This window comes from Rhinoraja longicauda, chromosome 25 (genome assembly GCF_053455715.1).
Source record: "Rhinoraja longicauda isolate Sanriku21f chromosome 25, sRhiLon1.1, whole genome shotgun sequence".
NCBI classification, from domain to species: domain Eukaryota; kingdom Metazoa; phylum Chordata; class Chondrichthyes; order Rajiformes; family Arhynchobatidae; genus Rhinoraja; species Rhinoraja longicauda.
This window is the reverse complement of record NC_135977.1, coordinates 14200098-14218778: the sequence shown is the minus strand read 5'-3', so window position 1 is coordinate 14218778 and position 18681 is coordinate 14200098. Positions and strand designations below refer to the sequence as shown.

Here is an 18681-nt window from a genome sequence, read left to right as displayed (position 1 = left end):
TATTTTTTTTAAACATTTCCCATCCACCTCACTTACATTATAGGGACAAGTAAGCACAGCCAATTTAGCTAGCACCCACACATCTTTGGGTACGGAGCAAAACAAAAATTATGGTCACTTATCTAAATTACGTATAAAACAAAGCTACAGTTGTCCCCAACCGTGCAGGTAACAACTAGCAAGAGCCTATTAATAATAAGCTTTCCGAAGAAATTCACATCTTGAATGAATACATCAGGTGGGCCATAGGAAACCTGCTTCCGAGTAATTTGTTTTCAAAAGCTTCCAAATGAAAAGATTGCATTTCCTGTAGGGTTACTTATGTTCTATTTAAAAGGATAGATAAGAATGCATTTGGTTAATACATTACACAATGTTGCTTAATTTTACCAACACAAAGCAAGCATCAGATCCAATACCAAACAAGACTCGTGAGAATGCCAGGTTATGAGACAGACAGGAACTTAATTTAAAAGTGATGACCAAGCCCAAAGTCAAGGGCTCACACATTTTTGAACATTAAACTTTTACATCAATTTTCAATGATGTAATTCAATTATTAGTCATTATGCCCATCACTAAGCACTAACCAGAAAATACACAAACCATTATGAAGACAGTGCTCAAGTCTATGGCTTGAATCTGCAGTCAAATTTCAACTTACAGTGGGTTTTGACTGTGAAGGCAAGGTTCCACTTGCCTTCATACTGTTAACTAGTTTATTGAAAGCAGTCATATCAGTGTCTTTTTTTTGTATGTGTTTAGGACCAGATGATGCAGTTAAAGTCTTTTCCAGATGTTCCACCATGAAAGGGGTGGCAAGCTTTCTCTCAGATTCCATTTTGAGACCTTTCAGTTCTGCTTCCACCTCTTCTACAGACAAAACCACTCCAGTCTGAGCTGCAAAGCAGAGAAACTTTTTTTAAAACTCTATATGGAATCAGCCCATTAGCAATTGTAGCAATTTAGACAACCCAGTTACAAACTGGGCATTTGATGCACTTTAAAATGTTCTAACTCAAACTTCAAACATGTACTGCATTTCTGTGATATGTTTGTTTATACTCAACTAAAATGTGGATATAATATCAATAAGAGCTTTATGATAAATGAAACATTTTGGTTAGTGAAATGTAGATAGCTACTTGAAACAGTTGTGGGTGCACAGGTAAAACCAGAACAAACACCTTTAAGTTCTATTAAATCCCTTTGACAGTAGCCAAGGGCATTATTACTGGAACGGCCGACTGACAAATAATAAATGAACTATATGTATCCACGTACAAAACGCTCATGCAATCAAAGCTGATAACGGCCAATAGCTACTTACAAACCGGAGTAACAGTCGGATAGCATGGAAACAGACACTTTAGCCTCGTGGCTAGTACCGACCTTTAAACACCAAATTTTTATCCGAACCAACATTTCCATCAACTCCCCCATATTCTCCAATTTGCCTACATACTAAGGTATACGGTGACTTATTAACCTGCCAAATTTATAAACTACCAAACGGCATAAAGAGCAGTTACTGAAAAAAACTTCAAGACAGCATTAAATAACTTAAAATTCAGTTCAGTGAATATGTAGAAATAAGACACATACAACTCTCCTTTAGTTTCTCCTTGTTGGCGGTGAGACTGGACAGCAGTGGTTTCACGTCCACATTTGCTTTCCGCAGTATTTCTAAAATATCAACTTTTTTATTAATCTCCTTATTATCCTCTCGTGATTGAATGGGAGCAAAATAGTTTCCAAGCTGCGTAACAGGAGTTGGGATCCTCTGCTCCAGACCTGATACCAAAAACATGTTAGATTTAGTAAACTTATTCAGAACTTCAGCATTAACAGCTTAAAATACAAGTTATAGTTTGCTCAATACTATTTGGAAATACTGCATTGTCAGATTGAGATAGTCAAGTATTGGACCTGAAACGTCACCCATTCCTTCTCTCCAGAGATGCTGCCTGTCCTGCTGAGTTACTCCAGCTTTGTGTCCATCTTCAGTTTAAACCAGCAAGGGAAAAAGTCTCTTCTGACACAAGGTTGCAGACATAGCATCGACTCTCTCTATGGATGCTGCTGGACCTACTGAGCTTTTCCTGCATTGTTTGTTTTGGATTTCCAATTTGTGCTCTTTTAAAAAATGGTAACATTAATTTATGAGATGCCTTTTCACAAGCCAAACCAAAGCATTTGCAATACTAGTTGTTAGTATTTTGACTGATGGCTCATTAGAACTGGGTTACAGGATTTTGTGCTACAGAATTCACAAGTACATAAACACAAAAAGCTGGAGTAACTCAGCAGGACTGGCATCTCTGGAGAGAAGAAATGGGTGACGTTTCGAGTCGAGATCCTTCAGATGAAGAAAGGTCTATCTGAAACATCATTATGAAATGCATTAATTATATGTCAAGTAATGGGTCAATTTACTTTGGCTTTCTGTTGCTCAGTTTTAGGCTACTCAAAAGCACTACCTGAATTTTACTCTGCTTCATGCATCTTACCCCAAATCTTATGCTGAAACTTGTGCTGCTTATTCCAATATCGTTGATTAAATTTAATTTTTTCCCCCACAAATCTATATTATGGAAGATTTAAAAAATCTATCTGCCAAAGGAATTCACTGCTGAAGTGTGCTATTTGAAGAGAACAACCATATTTGCATTGTTTAATATGGAAAGCAAACTAAAACATAACCACAAAAAAAAGACACTTGCCAGCAAGTCTCTCGAGCTCTTCATGTGGAGTAGATCGCAGGCTACTTGAACGACTACCTGGTCTACTCAAGTTACTCGAGAACCATTGACTGAACCGGCTGGATGACACAGATCCTTCACCAAGCACTTCTTCAATCATCTAATTAAAAGAAAAATCAAAATTAATGCCACAAGCAGGCCAAATGTAATGAGGAAGTGACATAGAAGAGTTTTGAACTTACGTCATTACACAGCCCTTTGGCGCTAAATTTTGAACTTGAATTTCCCAACGGTAAATGAGGCTGCTGACTGCATCTCCACCTCGCTGCTTGGTTGCTTTCCATAATAGGGCAAAAAATAAAATCACCCGCCCCAAATAATCATAATGCCATTTAAGTTGAACGACACATTATTAGTGATGGGCATAACAGGTACATAGTTGATATTGGCATTCCTAATTTTTTACTCTTGTATTTGTGAATGATACTTCAATAAATCAGTCAAGTACTAAATATTCAGAGTTATCGTTTCCAAGAGATTATTGGAGTGTTCCTGCTTGTCCTATAACATTAGCATGAATGTATTGGTAGCACTTATACAACAGCTATACAGATTTAACCATCCCAAAGAAACAAAGCAACTATCTTGGTCCATTTATTTAAACTTGAAGGTTTGTGAACACTTAGTTTTGACATGCCACAAGGTTAAAACCAGATTTACCCACTCCCCCCAAAAAAAAATGCAAACTTTATTGATGCAAGCATCTAGTGTTCACATTTGAACAGTCACAAAAAGTAACTTGAAGCTTGGTTGAAAAACTTCTCCAACCTGTATATGTAAATTTGCAGGGGTTAAATATATTAGTAGATTAATCTTTCAGAAACTTGGACCAAAATTATATCCGAGTTCAAATGTTGCAATCAAGCACCACAAAGCAAATATGGATTGCACAAAAACCAAATCAGGGACCCACAAAACATCTTAAAAGCCGCTGATTGCTGTACAAACTCAACTAATGGTTGGATGATGGACCCACTTTTCCTAACTTAATGAATGTACTTCATCTCTAGTCTCAATATTTTCATCACCCAATACATGGATGGCTACCAATGTCAAGCAAAATATTTCAGCAACCAAACTATCCAAAACTGGCACCAGCAACGAGATAGAATTTAAGGCAGTTTTAAGAAATCAGCCAATCTCCAACCAAAATTTTAAAAAGTTTATTGATCTGAAAGGCAACACTACAGATGCTGCCCAACCCAAATATTTGTAAAATTGTATCATCATAATTGAATCAAAAGTTATATTTCCATCTCAATTTACACACTTAGTGATTTGTAATCCCCCCCCCCAACCAACTCAAGACTGGAGACATTCACATTCTACAGACTATTTTGAATTGACTCTTACTAATGTCAATGGATTCAAAATAAGCATTGTATGCAGATCCACCACAACGTGGCACAGCAACTGCTCTTCCCAATACTGCAAATAAAATGGAGTGGTGCAAATCTAGACCTACAAGCATTCATCACCCTTAATACAGCCTAAACCTAATACAGCAGTAATTTGGCATTTATAGGTGGGTGTATTAATGCAGACAGTTCTTTTCACTTTGCAATAAACTGTTCTAACGCTCGTTCCAAATTGCAGCATGGGTAGAAATGAATGCAGTGAACAACCACCACCTCAAACTATTTTATATTAACTACCTGACATCTTTGGACAGGTCAGCAGATATTTGACATCAGTATATGTCAATTGGACATTACCACAAGCTAGAGTTTTGTCTGGACATGAACAATGACCAAAAATACTGTTACAAATAAAAGCAATCTGAAAGCTTAGAAATCAGAACTGAAGGAACTGGTACTCAGATCGTCAGCAATGGGAATGTTGTGTTGTCAACCAGTAAATGATTTAGATGGAATAGAAAGCCATGACAAGGACAGTGGATAACAAGCAGCACCAGATTCAGAAAAAATATGGAAATGGATTCACATTTAGATCAAAAGTGGAACTAGAAATGTTAAGGACAGGACACCACTTATTAAAGTGATTAGTTAAAGCTGGGAAAGTCAAAATTCTTGGAGCAGGTTATTACATGCAATAAGATTACTAGACGCAGGTACAGAAAATAAAGCCAACACATGGCTGGTCAATTAAATGCAGGGACTCTGTCCACACTTGTGGAACTTCCTTCTCTAGTGCTAATAGCGTAAATCAGCAGCAACATCTTCCTCTCATCCATGCCACTGACTGCCCTAATCATAGGACGACTCTTGGAGTCAGTAGGGGAGCACTGACTTCCCCAAGCCAGTGCTGGCTAAAATACAGCGCAAGCACAGTCTCCATTGAAGTTAATAGCAACTCCCAGAAAAACAAAAATCATTTCATTTTAATTGATAGTGCTTTAAGTTTTAAATATTACAAGAAGAAAATTCTTCCGATGTTGTGTGTGTAAAAGATAGTATAAATTCAGGGCTTCCACACAAATAATAAAGGCTCTAATCATACAATTTTAAGAGGCTGTGTATGGGGCAGTGTGTCACAAGCTGTTAGAGAAGTTCTGAAAGTGCAGCCAGGTGTCTGTGCCCAGGCAGCATTTATGCAGTGCAGTCTTTTAAGTGCAAGGAGCTAGGATTCCAAGCCCCTCATCCAAACAAACAGGGAGAGGCAGCACAGCAGCAATTTCAAAACAAGATCTGCTCAGTGTACTTTTCCCACAAGTGTGATTTAAATTAATAGTTATGTTGTTAGCAAAAGGGAGAATTTTGTAAACTGCAATTGTTAAATTTTAAATGAAGAACTTTTGTTAATCACAGGCATTACAAGACAAGGTCAAACGTTTGTCTATCTTTAGGTCATGGGATCAACAATTTAATTAATAGCAAAGCAGGAACCATCGGCAAGTATCCTCCTGACCAACATACCACTTTTAAACAAAATCCTAACAACCAAATACAATTTCCTTTAAATACCTCGTTACTTAGATCAACAGAAAGCCCAATTCAGTGCTGCATGCACATTTTGCATGGGCTGCAGTATTGCAGACAAATACCTCAAAAAATAGAGGGGACAATGTTTTAAAAAACATTAGGGAATCAACTCATGAATGGCTGAAACCAAAACATTGCAAAGACTCAGGTGGCATCTCTGGAAAGAGAAAAGTTTGGGTCTATCAGACCAAGATATGCTAGTTGTTTCTTTCCACAGATATTGCCTGACCTGCTGAATGCACTTCCAGCATTTGCTGTTTCAGGTTTCCAGCATTTGCAGTTTTTGTTTTTAAATTGCTATGAATGCCTGGAGGATTGAGATTAGTGGAAGATTTTATGAAGTGCACCACCAGCAAACCAGTGAATCATTACCTTCCCTTTGAAAACATAATAATCCATCTACAGCAATTAACTGTTGGTGGATCATTACACTTTATCCCAACACCAATAGTGCCAACTAACCGATGCTAGTCCGGGTACACTTTTCTCCATGTTGAAGAACTCATTGAAGTCAAAATCTCCCAAAGAGGGTTCTGGCAGGACAGCTTCCTGAGGAACTTCTTGGTCAGCCTCTGATGTAGCAACAGTAGATACCTCTGACGCTTGAACAGCACCATTGCATTCTACACCTAGAAAACAATGAACACTTTTCAGAAGTCTTAGGCCATCCCGCTTTACTGCCACGGTGGTAACCGGCAGTGTTCAGAATCAGCACAACTTAATTTAATTGAAGTTAATGTTACTAGTTCATAAATAAGTTATAGCAGAATTAGGCCATTCGGTGCATCAAGTCTATTCCGCCATTCAATCATGGTTGATCTATCTTTCTCTCTCAATCCCATTCTCCTGCCTTCTCCCCATACCCCCTGACACACTTACTGATCAAGAATCAGTCAATCTCTGCCTTAAAAATATCCATTGATTTAGCTGCCACAGCCATCTGCGGCAATGAATTCCACAGATTCACCACCCCGACTAAAGAAATTCCTCTTCATCACCTTTCTAATGTACGTCCTTTTATTCTGAGGCTATTGACTCTGGTCCTAGACTTTCCCACTAGTGGAAACATCCTCTCCACGTTCACTCCATCTAGGCCTTTCATTAGTCGGTAAATTTCAATGAGGTCTCCCTCATTATTACCAGTAAATAATCTCAGATTTTTGTTTCAATCGTGAAAATTGGCCATTGCTGACTCCTCAGCTATTGGCAAACAAAACACATGCAACAGTATTTTCAAATAGCAAATCAAAGGAACTTGCAGCAAAATGGTTCAATTGACCAAATTACTTTTGCTGTAATGATACAGTTCACTGTCCCAATCATTTTACAAATCTGGAGGTATCATAAAAAGCTGGAGTAACTTAGCGGGTCAGGCAGCATCTCAGGAGAGAAGGAATGGGTGACGTTTTGGGTCGAGACCCTTCTTCAGACTGATGTCAGGGGAGGGGGTGGGACAAAGAAAAGCTCCTGAGAAGCTGCCTGACCCACTAAGTTACTCCAGCTTTTTGTGATACCTTCGATTTGTACCAGCATCTGCAGTTATTTTCCTACACATTTTACAAAACTGAATCCACTTTTAAAAATCCACAAAACCCATTCTTGATCCTTCAGCAGGTATAAATAATCTGCTTTCTTAGAGAGATCTGTTTCTGGAATATGGACACAGTTTGAAGCCGCTCGTTCTATGATGACTGCTCTCGGATAAACTAGATTTTTCCTTTATCATTTATTTATTTTCCCCATTGTGCTTCTAATCTTTTCCATCTTTTAAGTTGTTATTTGGTTGCCCTTTCAAAAGGCACATTGGAAAATGCTTTGAATAGCAACAAAAATAGCTTTATATGAAGGGAGAGGATTCTGAACAGAAATTGTTAATGGTCTGCGGAAACAGATAAGATCCTGCTTGAATGCTTTGAGTCAGTTAACTGGTCCATATACCAAGGACTCTGGCTAACCTAAATGAGTACGCCACTGCCATCAGATTTCATCAGTACGTGTGCAGAAGACTGTGTGCCAAAGTCAATCCAAGTGTTTACCAAGGGAAACCAAGGATGAAACGCAAGGTCCATTCCTGGGTGAAGTTCAGGTCTGCGGGGGATCAAGCAGAACTATCCAAACCTGCAGAGGAAATCTGGGTACGACCTTCACAAAGCCTTCAGGGATGCCAAGGGAATTCTGGACCAAGCTTGAGTCCCAGAATAATGCCACAGATACCCGTCGATTGGGGCAAGATTTGCATCTTAAATGGGCAACAAAGTAAAGTCAGACAGTATCGCTGGAAACAACCCATCATGCCCCAATCACTTGGATTGACTTTGGCACAGTCCTCTGCACACCTGGTGCTGCCTGTTGGAGTGCCATGCAATTAGTGGTTCTAGGTTCTCTGCAAACTGGCTTTGAGCAATATGACCAACCTCTTAAAGCACTTATGACAGTGAATATCAGTCACTGGTTGGTGGTCATTATTTTTTTTTATAATATTTTATAATTTGTATAAGGTTTTTTTTACACAACCTATATTTTCCTTTGGCACCTGGATAAAAAAATAAAAGTCATGTGCCTTCTTTGGGTCTGAAGAAGGGTCTCGACCTGAAATGTCACCCATTCCTTCTCTCCAAGATGCTGCCTGACCTGCTGAGTTACTCCAGCATTTTGTGATACCTTCAATTTGTACCAGCATCTGCAGTTATTTTCATAAAGTCATGTGCCTTAATGACTATCACCCAGTGACTCTGGTATTCACCATCATAAGTGCTTTAAGAGGTTGGTCATATTGCTCAAAGCCAGCTTGCAGAGAACCCAGAACTACTAATCGCATGGTACTGTCGCTGGCACGTGGATGGCATCCATCAGTCCATTTGCTTATCCCTGGAACATTTGGACAACAAAGAAACCGACATAAGACTCCTATTTATTGTTCTAGTCACCTTCAACACCAGTCCATCAAACTCGTAGAGGGCGTCAACAACCCTCGCTGCAGCTAGACTGCAATAGAGCTACACCACATGAAAACAGGTCCTTCGGCCACCTTGTTGATGCCGATCATAATTTCCCATCCAAGTTAGTCCCATTAGCCTATACCCCTTCAAATCTTTTAAATGCTGTTTCAGTACTCGGAACTAATATACATTTAATATTATCTGTGGTTTAATTCTGCACAACTCTCAATGAAGAGACCACTTGCCTTCTTTAAGGGTTTCCGATCGCTTCCTCCATCTCTTTGGCCGTCTTGGATCCTCTAATAGTACTTTGTCATCAAAGCCCGTCAGCTCTATAGTTTCTGACTGACTAGTAGGGCCAGCAGAGAACCATTCTGGCTCCTCTTCGGTGTAAGAATCATATCTCCTTCTCTCACCAAAAATACGTTTGCCATCACCATACTCCCTCTGCAGAAAAGGGACACAACACGTTTAAGAACCAGACAGTTCCCCCCACATCCCCAAATGACGTGCTTGATATATGATCAAAAGTAGATCAAATGAAAAACTTAAATGTACAAAATTTAAAACTTCACTACCTGATGTGTATTTATCATTACAACAGGAAGTTTGTTGGGAGTTAAAACATCCAGAAACAAGTTTGAATGAATTGCAATCTTTAAAGCAAAACATTAACTCAATGTATTGCTTTCAAGTATGTGCATTAAATTCCCTAGAACAATGATGGCAAACTAACATCTTAATTGGTCAAATCAGTAGTTGTAAATGTAGTCATATGGCTGTTAAAAATAATGCAATGTTATTAAGCAACATTGTGGTAAGTAGCCAGAGTCAAAGATGCTGTTAAGTGCAATATCAAGTTTCTCAGGTGAAAGAATGCTGCCATTTAATCCCTCAGCACAATATCCACTGATTAAGTTAACTTTCAGAGAGGTCAAATAGTTATTTTTCCCCTCTATCCTCCCCACCAAAAACATTTTACACCCTCATCCAGCCCCCACATGTCCTCACCAAACTACTACCACAATGTTCTGAGTGTAGCCAATTAGATTTTGGGACTGATGATCTCACTTATCTGGAGGGGGAAGATTTAAAAAAGTCAAACTGTGCAGGGAATCTGGAGTAAATCTTACCCTAAAACGTTTTTCCTTGTAGTCACGTTCCCTGCCTTCTCTGGGATCTCTGTCACGCAAATCTTTTTCTCTGCCATCCCGATCGAAGGTTCGTGATGCAATTATTCGCCCACTGCCAATTCTCCGTTGGCAACCCAACCCACGAACAGTTTCATTCTCTTTATTTTCCAATGGGCTTCCAGATCGTCGATTGTTGGGTGGATTGGTCACATGACAGCCACCACCAAAGCTTCGGCGCTGAGGACTGAGAACAACATCAATATCTTCTTCCTTTATTCTCTCTCGTGGATCTAGAATAAGAACAGACATTTGATTAAATAGATATTAAGATGCAGGTTTCATCCCATGCATTCAATACCAAATTTCAGCTTTATGTTAGATCACCTGTGGCTAAGTCACATTCCATGTTTAATACTAGATATGGATCTCCTCAATGATATTGAAGGCCTCTTAATGCTTGACCTTCATTTAATGTCAACAAAATCAGGAAAAAAATGCAGATAACAAGTACCAAACATGGAAAATCACAACATTTAAGTGTAATTGTATTTATATATCCTGTTACCAATTGCAAGTTAGCCAGTCAGCTTTTGGAGACTATTCAGCCATTTAATGATATTCTTGCTGATTCTCTCCTCCCCCACCCCCGAAATTTTCTAAGTTTCAATGAGTACACCCCTCATTCAATAAACTAGCAAATATAGGACCACAAGCCATCAGCTCAAAAATCAGTCCAACTAACTTACTATATCTTGTGGTAGGTGTAAACAAAATGCACAACACTGCAGGTCTTAACCAAGTCATGCATAATAGTCATTCATTGGGCTTTGAGGGCTGAGCAACAATCACAATTAAACTCACTGAAGTTTTTGACCAACCAGGAAGGACTGTAGAACACGACCCTCAAATTAGGTTGCAGACTTATGTTTGCTTCATGGTGGCATGCAAGTAAACTGATATTTATGCAGACTGTTAAATGATGTTTTGTCATTTAGACTACAGTAATCTTTCTAGCTACAATAGACTCAAGCACTGTCACACAGCTAGAAGCAGACTATTCAGACTTCCACATCAACTTGTTTTGTTCATCTACACTAATCCTACTTGACTGTCTGTCAAATGTCTGTCTGAATGCCTCTGAAACATACCAATTATATACAATTCCACTTCTGGCAGCATGTTCCATCATTGGAAAAACTTAGCCCTGAAATCCCTTCAAAGCTCTTACTCATTTTAAACCTATGCCCTTGATTTTGATGTCCATTCCATAGGAAAAATGATTTGACCATTTACCCTCTACATCTCAGCCTTACATATCTCTCAGGTCACCCTCCAGTCTCATTGGCTTCAGGAAAATCAACCCCAGCTTATCCAATTTCTCCAGACAACTGAAGTCCCCAAGGATGTTGTCTGAATCAGAGAATCTCCTCTGCACTCTCCCCACAAGCGAGATAGGGAGAGTTCAGGGTCAGCATGTTCCCGTTGCAGTGAAGTGCAAGGCTGACAGGAGCAGGGAACCCTCGATGACGAGGTATATTGAAAGTCTGGTTAACGAAAAAGTTCACATGAGGTATGTGCAGCTGGGATCAAATTGATCCTTCGAGTCTTGGAGCTGCAGGAGTACACTTAAGAGTTTCGCCACAATCCTGCATGGTGGTTTGATCCAGAGGTTAAAGCATATGGGATCAGACACATTGCTTAAATGGATCCAAAATCGGCTTGGTGTATATGGTGTCTCTTCTGACTGGAATTATGTAACATGTGGTTACTGGAGGATTGGTATATAAATGACTTGCATGAGAATGTGATCAGATTCCCAAGTTCGTTGACAAAATGAAAATCGGTGTGGACAGCAAAGATTGCGGTCCAAGAACACCGAGTAACATTGATCAGTTGGCATGTTGGGTAGAGCAGTGACAGATTGCATTTAATTCAGACAATTGAGAGATGCACTAAATTCAAGTTTAAGATGAATGAAAAAATCTTGGGGGCAAATTTTTCAAGAGGGTAATGGTTATCTAGAATAAGCTGACAGAAGTGGAGGCAAGATATAAAATATAAAAAGGCATTTTTACAACATATATAAAGGCATTTGAACAAGCATTTGTATAGGAAAGAGCCATACTAGGCCCAGAAGAGGATTGGCATAGTTAGGCAGTGGTCAGCATAGGTGAGTTGGTCTGGAGGGCAGCTGGAGAGCTCTGGCTACCACAAAATGGCCTACAGAACAGTAATGACCCCTGAACTTCTACACCTAGACCTGGACAACTAAGACACTCAAATTTACTGGGGAAATACCTCCAACATCTCCAAAAAGTCCTCGATCTATTGCATTAAGCAATCCAATCAGTATTTTGCCAGATTTAATAGAATTCAGTGCTGTTTAGATTCCTGCAATTAATATAATATACAAAATATCACTTCAGAAACAAAAATCAAGAAAATGCTGTGAAGACTCCAGCAGCATTGTTGGAACAAAACAATAAATGTTTCACATTACAGACCTTTATTTTAGTACTTCAGAAATTGACTGCCACTTACAAAGGGGCAATTTAATACTCATTTGTACAAAATGTTAGCCTCAGCCTTTTTATTAGCCAAGTGAACAGCAGTTGAACTATTTCAGCAACCCTCTGCTTTTACTAACAAAAGAATATTGTCATGAGTTGAGGCAGAGCCAGGTTGCCCCTTAAGGATTGGATAAATTGCTGGTTGCCCCGAGTAAAAGACAAAACACTTTGCAGCCTTGAAATCTGTTTAAAACCATTTCTAGGCAAACAGTAGCCAATAAAAGCCAGAATGATGACAATGCAGTTTGCATATATAATCCCTGATATTGGATAGACATATTCAAAAAAACTTAAAACTTTACCTCTGAAAGGCAGCACTGAAAACACTCAGCATCAATAATTTAAAAACAGTCATTTCTGTATAAAGTTGTTTCTCACTCCTCTAATTTAAACAAATAAACCAAACCAAAGACTAAGTTAATTGGCATAATTCATACACCTTAAAACAGAAGTGAACTGTGCTTCCATTCGACAGAGCATATCCTTCACTCTCTGCAAGGCATCTCAGACATGCAATTCCTCATCTCTCGTGCACAGTAATGACAGGAAAACTTGCTGGGGATTTAAAATGACCTCTTGCAACACCTGACATTTAAAGCTGCCAGCATCCTATGTACCAATTCCACAAAAGTGCATAATGCTTCCTTCATAAAAAAGTATGAAACTTCCTTGCCCTATGTCTGAAATCACAACAGTAAGCAAAGCCCCAATTTGGAGATGTTTGTTAATATTGCAGTGCTGGATAAACGTCACAGTTAATTCCTGCTCTATAATATCAGAGGGAAGAGGAACGAAAAATAGAAAATGCAGGTGCAAATTACACAAGTGGATGGTAATCCATCTTGAGAATGACATTGCTTTGATTCTGGAGTTTCCACATGGTTGTATTTACAACTTGTTTGGCGAACAGATAAAATGAATGCAAGGGGTCCCAGGGTTATGTTTCTGAAAACTATTCATTAACTTTTCGCTGCATGTTGAAAATGCACAATTTCCCCCAAAATACAGTTTTTCGCCTTTAGGAGTAATTTGCAAGTAGACTGGAGAAGTTCAGATTGCCTGATTGCAGCCTAGCTGGAGTGATGGGGAACGTCAATCAGCCAATCAGCAAGAAAATGAATTGGCAGTTTAATAAAAGTCCACTAATGAGATGTGGCTCAGTGTTTATAATATTTGGAGAAAGTGTTGGATTTTTCTACAGGTGATCTTTACATTGTTTCCTGGTGTAGGAAGTTATGTACTCATACTGAAAGGCAAAGTATGGGAGAATTTGCATGATGTAAGATTTTAGAAAGTTAGGTCTTGTTTAACTCAGGGATCACCTGTACCTCAGAATAATATGTCTACAAGCATGTACGACAGATTCCCGGGAACCTTTTTGGTATGCCCCAACCCAACTACTTAAGCATGGGTGCTACTGGTCGACTTTGACAACCGTACCAGATATTTGCCAATGTTACTGCAGAAATTACTGTTTTAAATGCATTTCCTACCCAAATATTCTGTTACATCAGGAGAATAGACTGGATTTACAATCTATTAAAACAATTAGCATCACATCAGCAATATTCAGTTGAGTAAACCAAAGCCCAAAACATGTGAATTTATGCATGTAGTCAAACTAGGATATATGGATATCAACACAAAATTCTGTTCAGTCTTGTAGCAACACTCAGCTTCTTTGGAATCAAGCTAGATTTGGGACAAAATTGTAATCCCCATTGGAATTCACAGGCATAAGGATTCACGGGATATAACCGGAAAAGTAAGTTTTGCTTCATACTTGGGCAGCTTTAGTTCTTAAAAACATTTCTCAATTACTTCAATTTTAACAGTCCTATCTTTTACACCCAGCAAAGCTTATTTCCAGCTCAAAGGACACAGCATGTTAAGATGAGATCACCGTCACACTTCTGGAAGCAGCTGTTGCATTGCAAGCATGCTGCTTGACTGCATAATGAGACAAACTCATTGTAATTTGCACTTGCAATTCAAGCATACCACTATTCCTAGATGCAGCTTTTGCTCCAAGAAAATCTATCAGTGCATGGCTTACTTCCACTGCAGTTTTGCATGTTCTGATGTGGATAATGAGGGACCCTAAACTCCCACAGATGATGGCCTGTTTGAGAGGCAGGACACTCCTACCACAAGCACATGCAGCCCACTCCATGGATTCAAAGGCTTAAAGAGGTCACAGGTCATGTATACAGGCCTATGTTCCTTGTTCCATGCACAGTCAGAAAGGGAAGATTATGTCTATTGTGCCTCCATGTTAAATCTTCACTGGATTTAGGAAGCAGCTCTATGGCAATAACCAAGGTTGACCCTGGTAATGGTGGTTCTTGCAGCAGACATGCCCCTCTGTACTTAGTTGGGGTCATCTCCTTTGCTGATGTTAACAAATACCATGTTCCTATGCAATATAGTTTTCTTTGCCGATGTGGCAGATGACACCTTGGTTGCCAAAAGACACGAAAGCTTTGAAGGACCCCAGTAAGTCAAGTCAAATTTTATTTGTATAGCACATTTAAAAACAACCCACGTTGACCAACGTGCTGTACATTAGTTCAGGTACTAAGAACGAACATACAATGGCACACAAACATAACAACACATACATAAACAGTTCATAGCCCCCTCTCAAAGGGCCTCAAACGCTAGGGAGTAGAAATAGGTTTTGAGCCTGGACTTAAAGGAGTCGATGGAGGGGGCAGTTCTGATGGGGAGAGGGATGCTGTTCCACAGTCTAGGAGCTGCAACAGCGAAAACCCAGTCACCCCGGAGCTTAAGCCTAGACCGCGGGATAGTCAGTAGCCTCAAGATAGAGTGGATAGAGGGACCTGGAGATAGAGTGGTGGGTTAGGAGATTTTTGATATGGGGGGGGGGGGGGAAGCCCGTTTAGGGCTTTGTATGTGAATAGGAGGAGCTTGAAGTTGATTCTACTGGGAGCCAGTGGAGAGAGGTCAGAATCGGGGTGATGTGGTCCCTTTTACGGGTACCCGTCAGGAGTCTCGCTGCGGTGTTTTGGACCAATTGCAGGTGGGACAGGGATGATTGGCTGATCTCAGTGTTATAGGGAGTTGCAGTAGTCTAGGCGTGAGGAAATTAATGCGTGGATGATTTTTTCAATGTCATCAAATTGGAGGAATGGTTTGATTTTAGCTATGGTACGAAGCTGGCTTTCACCACAGCGTTGACTTGCTTGTCAAACTTTAATGCAGAGTCAAATATCACGCCAAGGTTTTTGACATGCGGTTTGACCAGGAAGGATAGGCTTCCAAGGCTGCCTGTTATCGCTTATTAACTGCAAACATAGGCAATCCTAAAATGGCTGATACACTTCTCAAGGTGAAAGAAACAGCTTTATACTAACTTGAAAGCAAAGGTCCAGTAGAAAAAAAAGGGACAGTACAAAAGGCCAGTAATTTCCCTCTCACCATGACAAGTACAGGTTCTTCAGCACAACAAAACCTACTAAGAACACTCAAAGCCCAGTCCACTGATGAACAAAGGCAGCCAACACCTGCTGGAAGCAATATCTCAGACTTTAGTGACTGGAATATTTGAACCCTTCAATTATTCCCACTTCTGGCTGACATGCCTTTCTTTTAAAAAAACGATTCATTAGTCCTTCAGAGATTCCGAAGTACTCATACCAAGAATCACGCAAGCTGGGTTCAACACCATCACAATTAGAATTGGTACAGTTAGCAACAAGCACATTACTGTCTGAGTTGGGTGCTCGGAACCAGAGCCCGTTATCTATATACTAAAACGTTTGTTTGCTCCTGAACTACAGCCAAAACGGTACACGATAGCACGACAATTTTAGGCCCACCTTACTCACCGTCGTCCCTTTGGTGCTAAAGGAAGAAGTTTCATTGAAATCGGTGTTATATTTTTTAAGTTATTCACATTTTAAAGTTTAAATCTATCTCCTGAGTGAGAGGGGAGAGGGCAGGGGGAGGGGGCTGCACCAATGTAGAAGAGGTTTGAGCCCAAAAGGTCCACTTGGTCTAGTAGAATAATAATCTCCAAAGCACACAACTGACTGGGCCAAATGATTTTTTTTTGCTCTGCGCTCCCATGTATAAAACAAGGGTCAACGTACAAGATTCATTACTCAGCCAGCCTGATCATATAATCAAGATGTTATCAAGTTGACCCAAGAGAAACAAGCATAAAAATGCAAATAAACATAGCACAAAAAGTAAGGAAATTTGTGTTTGGTAGATTATTTCTTTGTTGTAACAATGCTTCTTGGCAATAAATTTTATACCGTTGGAAAGCCTGTTTATTTCCCTTTTAAATGGTGCCACATTTGTAAGGAACATGCATTTGTGGGATGAGCAGCAGAGCTGAGTATATGGGTTGCGCCCATGAAATATTTGCCAAATCTTCTCTGCCAATGCCAAACAGCTTATTCTGCTGTTGCTATTGACTCTTGTTTTGAGCTTCTGGTACCCCCAGGTGCTGACAATCTGGTGCCTGATTGGCACCTGATTGGCAGCATCTGTGAGCATGGGCCCTGCTACAGTGGTCAGTAGGTGTCTGCTCCAAGAATCAGCATGCCACGTTTGACTGATCTGGATAGGGCCCGTGCGATAGGGCAACTTCAAGCTGGTGTTCCGCAAAACCAAGTTGCGGCATTATTTGGAGTGAGCCCTAGTACCATCTCCAAAGTGAAGGCCAAGTTCCATATAACGGGGGATGTCAGAGACAGGCCGCGAAGTGGGCGTCCCAAGAAGACGACACCCGAAGAAGACCGTTTCCTCACCCTGTCAGCACTTAGGAACCGTAGGCTGTCTTCTACAGATTTGCAGTCAAGGTTTGCAGGACGATATGGCCGACGGCTCTCTGCCCAGACAATTCGGAACAGACTGCACGCAGCCGATCTCCGGTCTCATAGGGCTGCCAGGAGGCCTGCCATGACTGCCCTTCACCGTCAGGCCCGTTTGTGCTGGTGTCGGCAACACGTGCACTGGAACCTGAACATGTGGAGGAACGTCATGTTCAGCGATGAGTCCAGATTCTGCCTACGGCAGTTGGATCATAGGGTCAAAGTGTGGAGAAGACGCGGAGAACGCTATGCTGATTGCTGCACCGATAGAGTAACATCTTTTGGTGGAGGTAGTGTGATGGTGTGGGGCGGCATCTCCCTCACTGGAAAAACGAGGCTTGTCATCATTGGAGGCAATCTCAATGCAGAGAGATATCGAGATAAGATTCTGCAACCAGTGGCAATCCCATACCTCCACAGTCTGGGACCGAACTGTATCCTCCAAGATGACAATGCTCGCCCCCACAGAGCAGGGTTTCTCAGAGACTACCTCCAGAATTTGGGAGTGGAGAGGATGGAATGGCCTGCCAGCAGTCCTGACCTCAACCCCATTGAACACTTGTGGGATCAGCTTGGGCGTGCTGTTCGTGCCAGAGTGACTAACACAACCACGTTGGCTGACTTGCGACAAATGCTGGTTGAAGAATGGGATGCCATCCCACAACAGTGTGTGACCAGGCTGGTGACCAGAATGAGGAGGAGGTGCCAGGCTGTTGTGGCTGTGTATGGTTCTTCCACACGCTACTGAGGCTCCTGTTTATTAAATGAATAAATTGTTAAATTGCCAATATGTCTTGTTTCTTCAGACTTCAATCATCCAATCCCCCAAACAACACCAAACAAGAGTCAATGGCAGAATAAGCTGTTTGGCATTGGCAGAGAAGATTTGGCAGATTTTTCATGGGTGCAACCCACATACTCAGCTCTGCTGCTCATCCCACAAATGCATGTGCCTTACAAATGTGGCACCATTTAAAAGGGAAATAAACAGGCTTTCCAACGGTATAAGATTTATTGCCAAGAAGCATTGTTACAACAAAGAAATAATCTACCAAACACAAATTTCCTTACTTTTTGTGTTATGTTTAGATTCAAAATGAAGATTGCTTTCTACCACTCACCTGCAATTCTGCGCTTCAGAACTGCTCTCTCCAAGTCTGAAGTATAGTCTTTCTTAGTTCCATCCAGTGGTGAACTCCTGCCAGAAGTGGGATACAAGGATGCATGCCACTTTTCAGGGTCCCAGATGCCTTCACTACGGAAATACCAGGCGAGAAATTACAGTTCATTGGAACATGACTGAAAATAGACTGGATATACAGCATGCTAAACAAATTTTTTAAAGTTACATTGCCTTTTTTTGCAATTCTGCTGGTACCTCAACTTTAGACCATTGAAACAAACTGGTCTCAAATGGGTATTCTTTGCTTTGAACAATGACTCATTTCAGATAATCCTGGAAGATAAAAACTCTCTTCACAATCACCCTGT

At 40.4% G+C, this 18681-nt stretch overlaps 1 protein-coding gene across 2 annotated transcripts in view; it reads right to left on the bottom strand.

Moving 5' to 3' along the window:
• The window catches only part of eif4enif1 (eukaryotic translation initiation factor 4E nuclear import factor 1), a 45899-nt gene that overhangs the window by 15084 nt on the left and 12134 nt on the right, over positions 1–18681 (bottom strand). The window contains exons 4-10 of one of the 2 annotated variants that reach the window (XM_078421316.1): positions 18312–18445; positions 9777–10066; positions 8889–9090; positions 6167–6333; positions 2724–2862; positions 1606–1794; positions 665–900 (exon numbers count right to left, since the gene is read on the bottom strand). In XM_078421316.1, coding sequence (XP_078277442.1) covers positions 665–900; positions 1606–1794; positions 2724–2862; positions 6167–6333; positions 8889–9090; positions 9777–10066; positions 18312–18445 — 1357 coding nt within the window. The remainder of the gene's footprint in view (positions 1–664; positions 901–1605; positions 1795–2723; positions 2863–6166; positions 6334–8888; positions 9091–9776; positions 10067–18311; positions 18446–18681) is intronic. The other variant, XM_078421317.1, reaches the window with a different exon arrangement.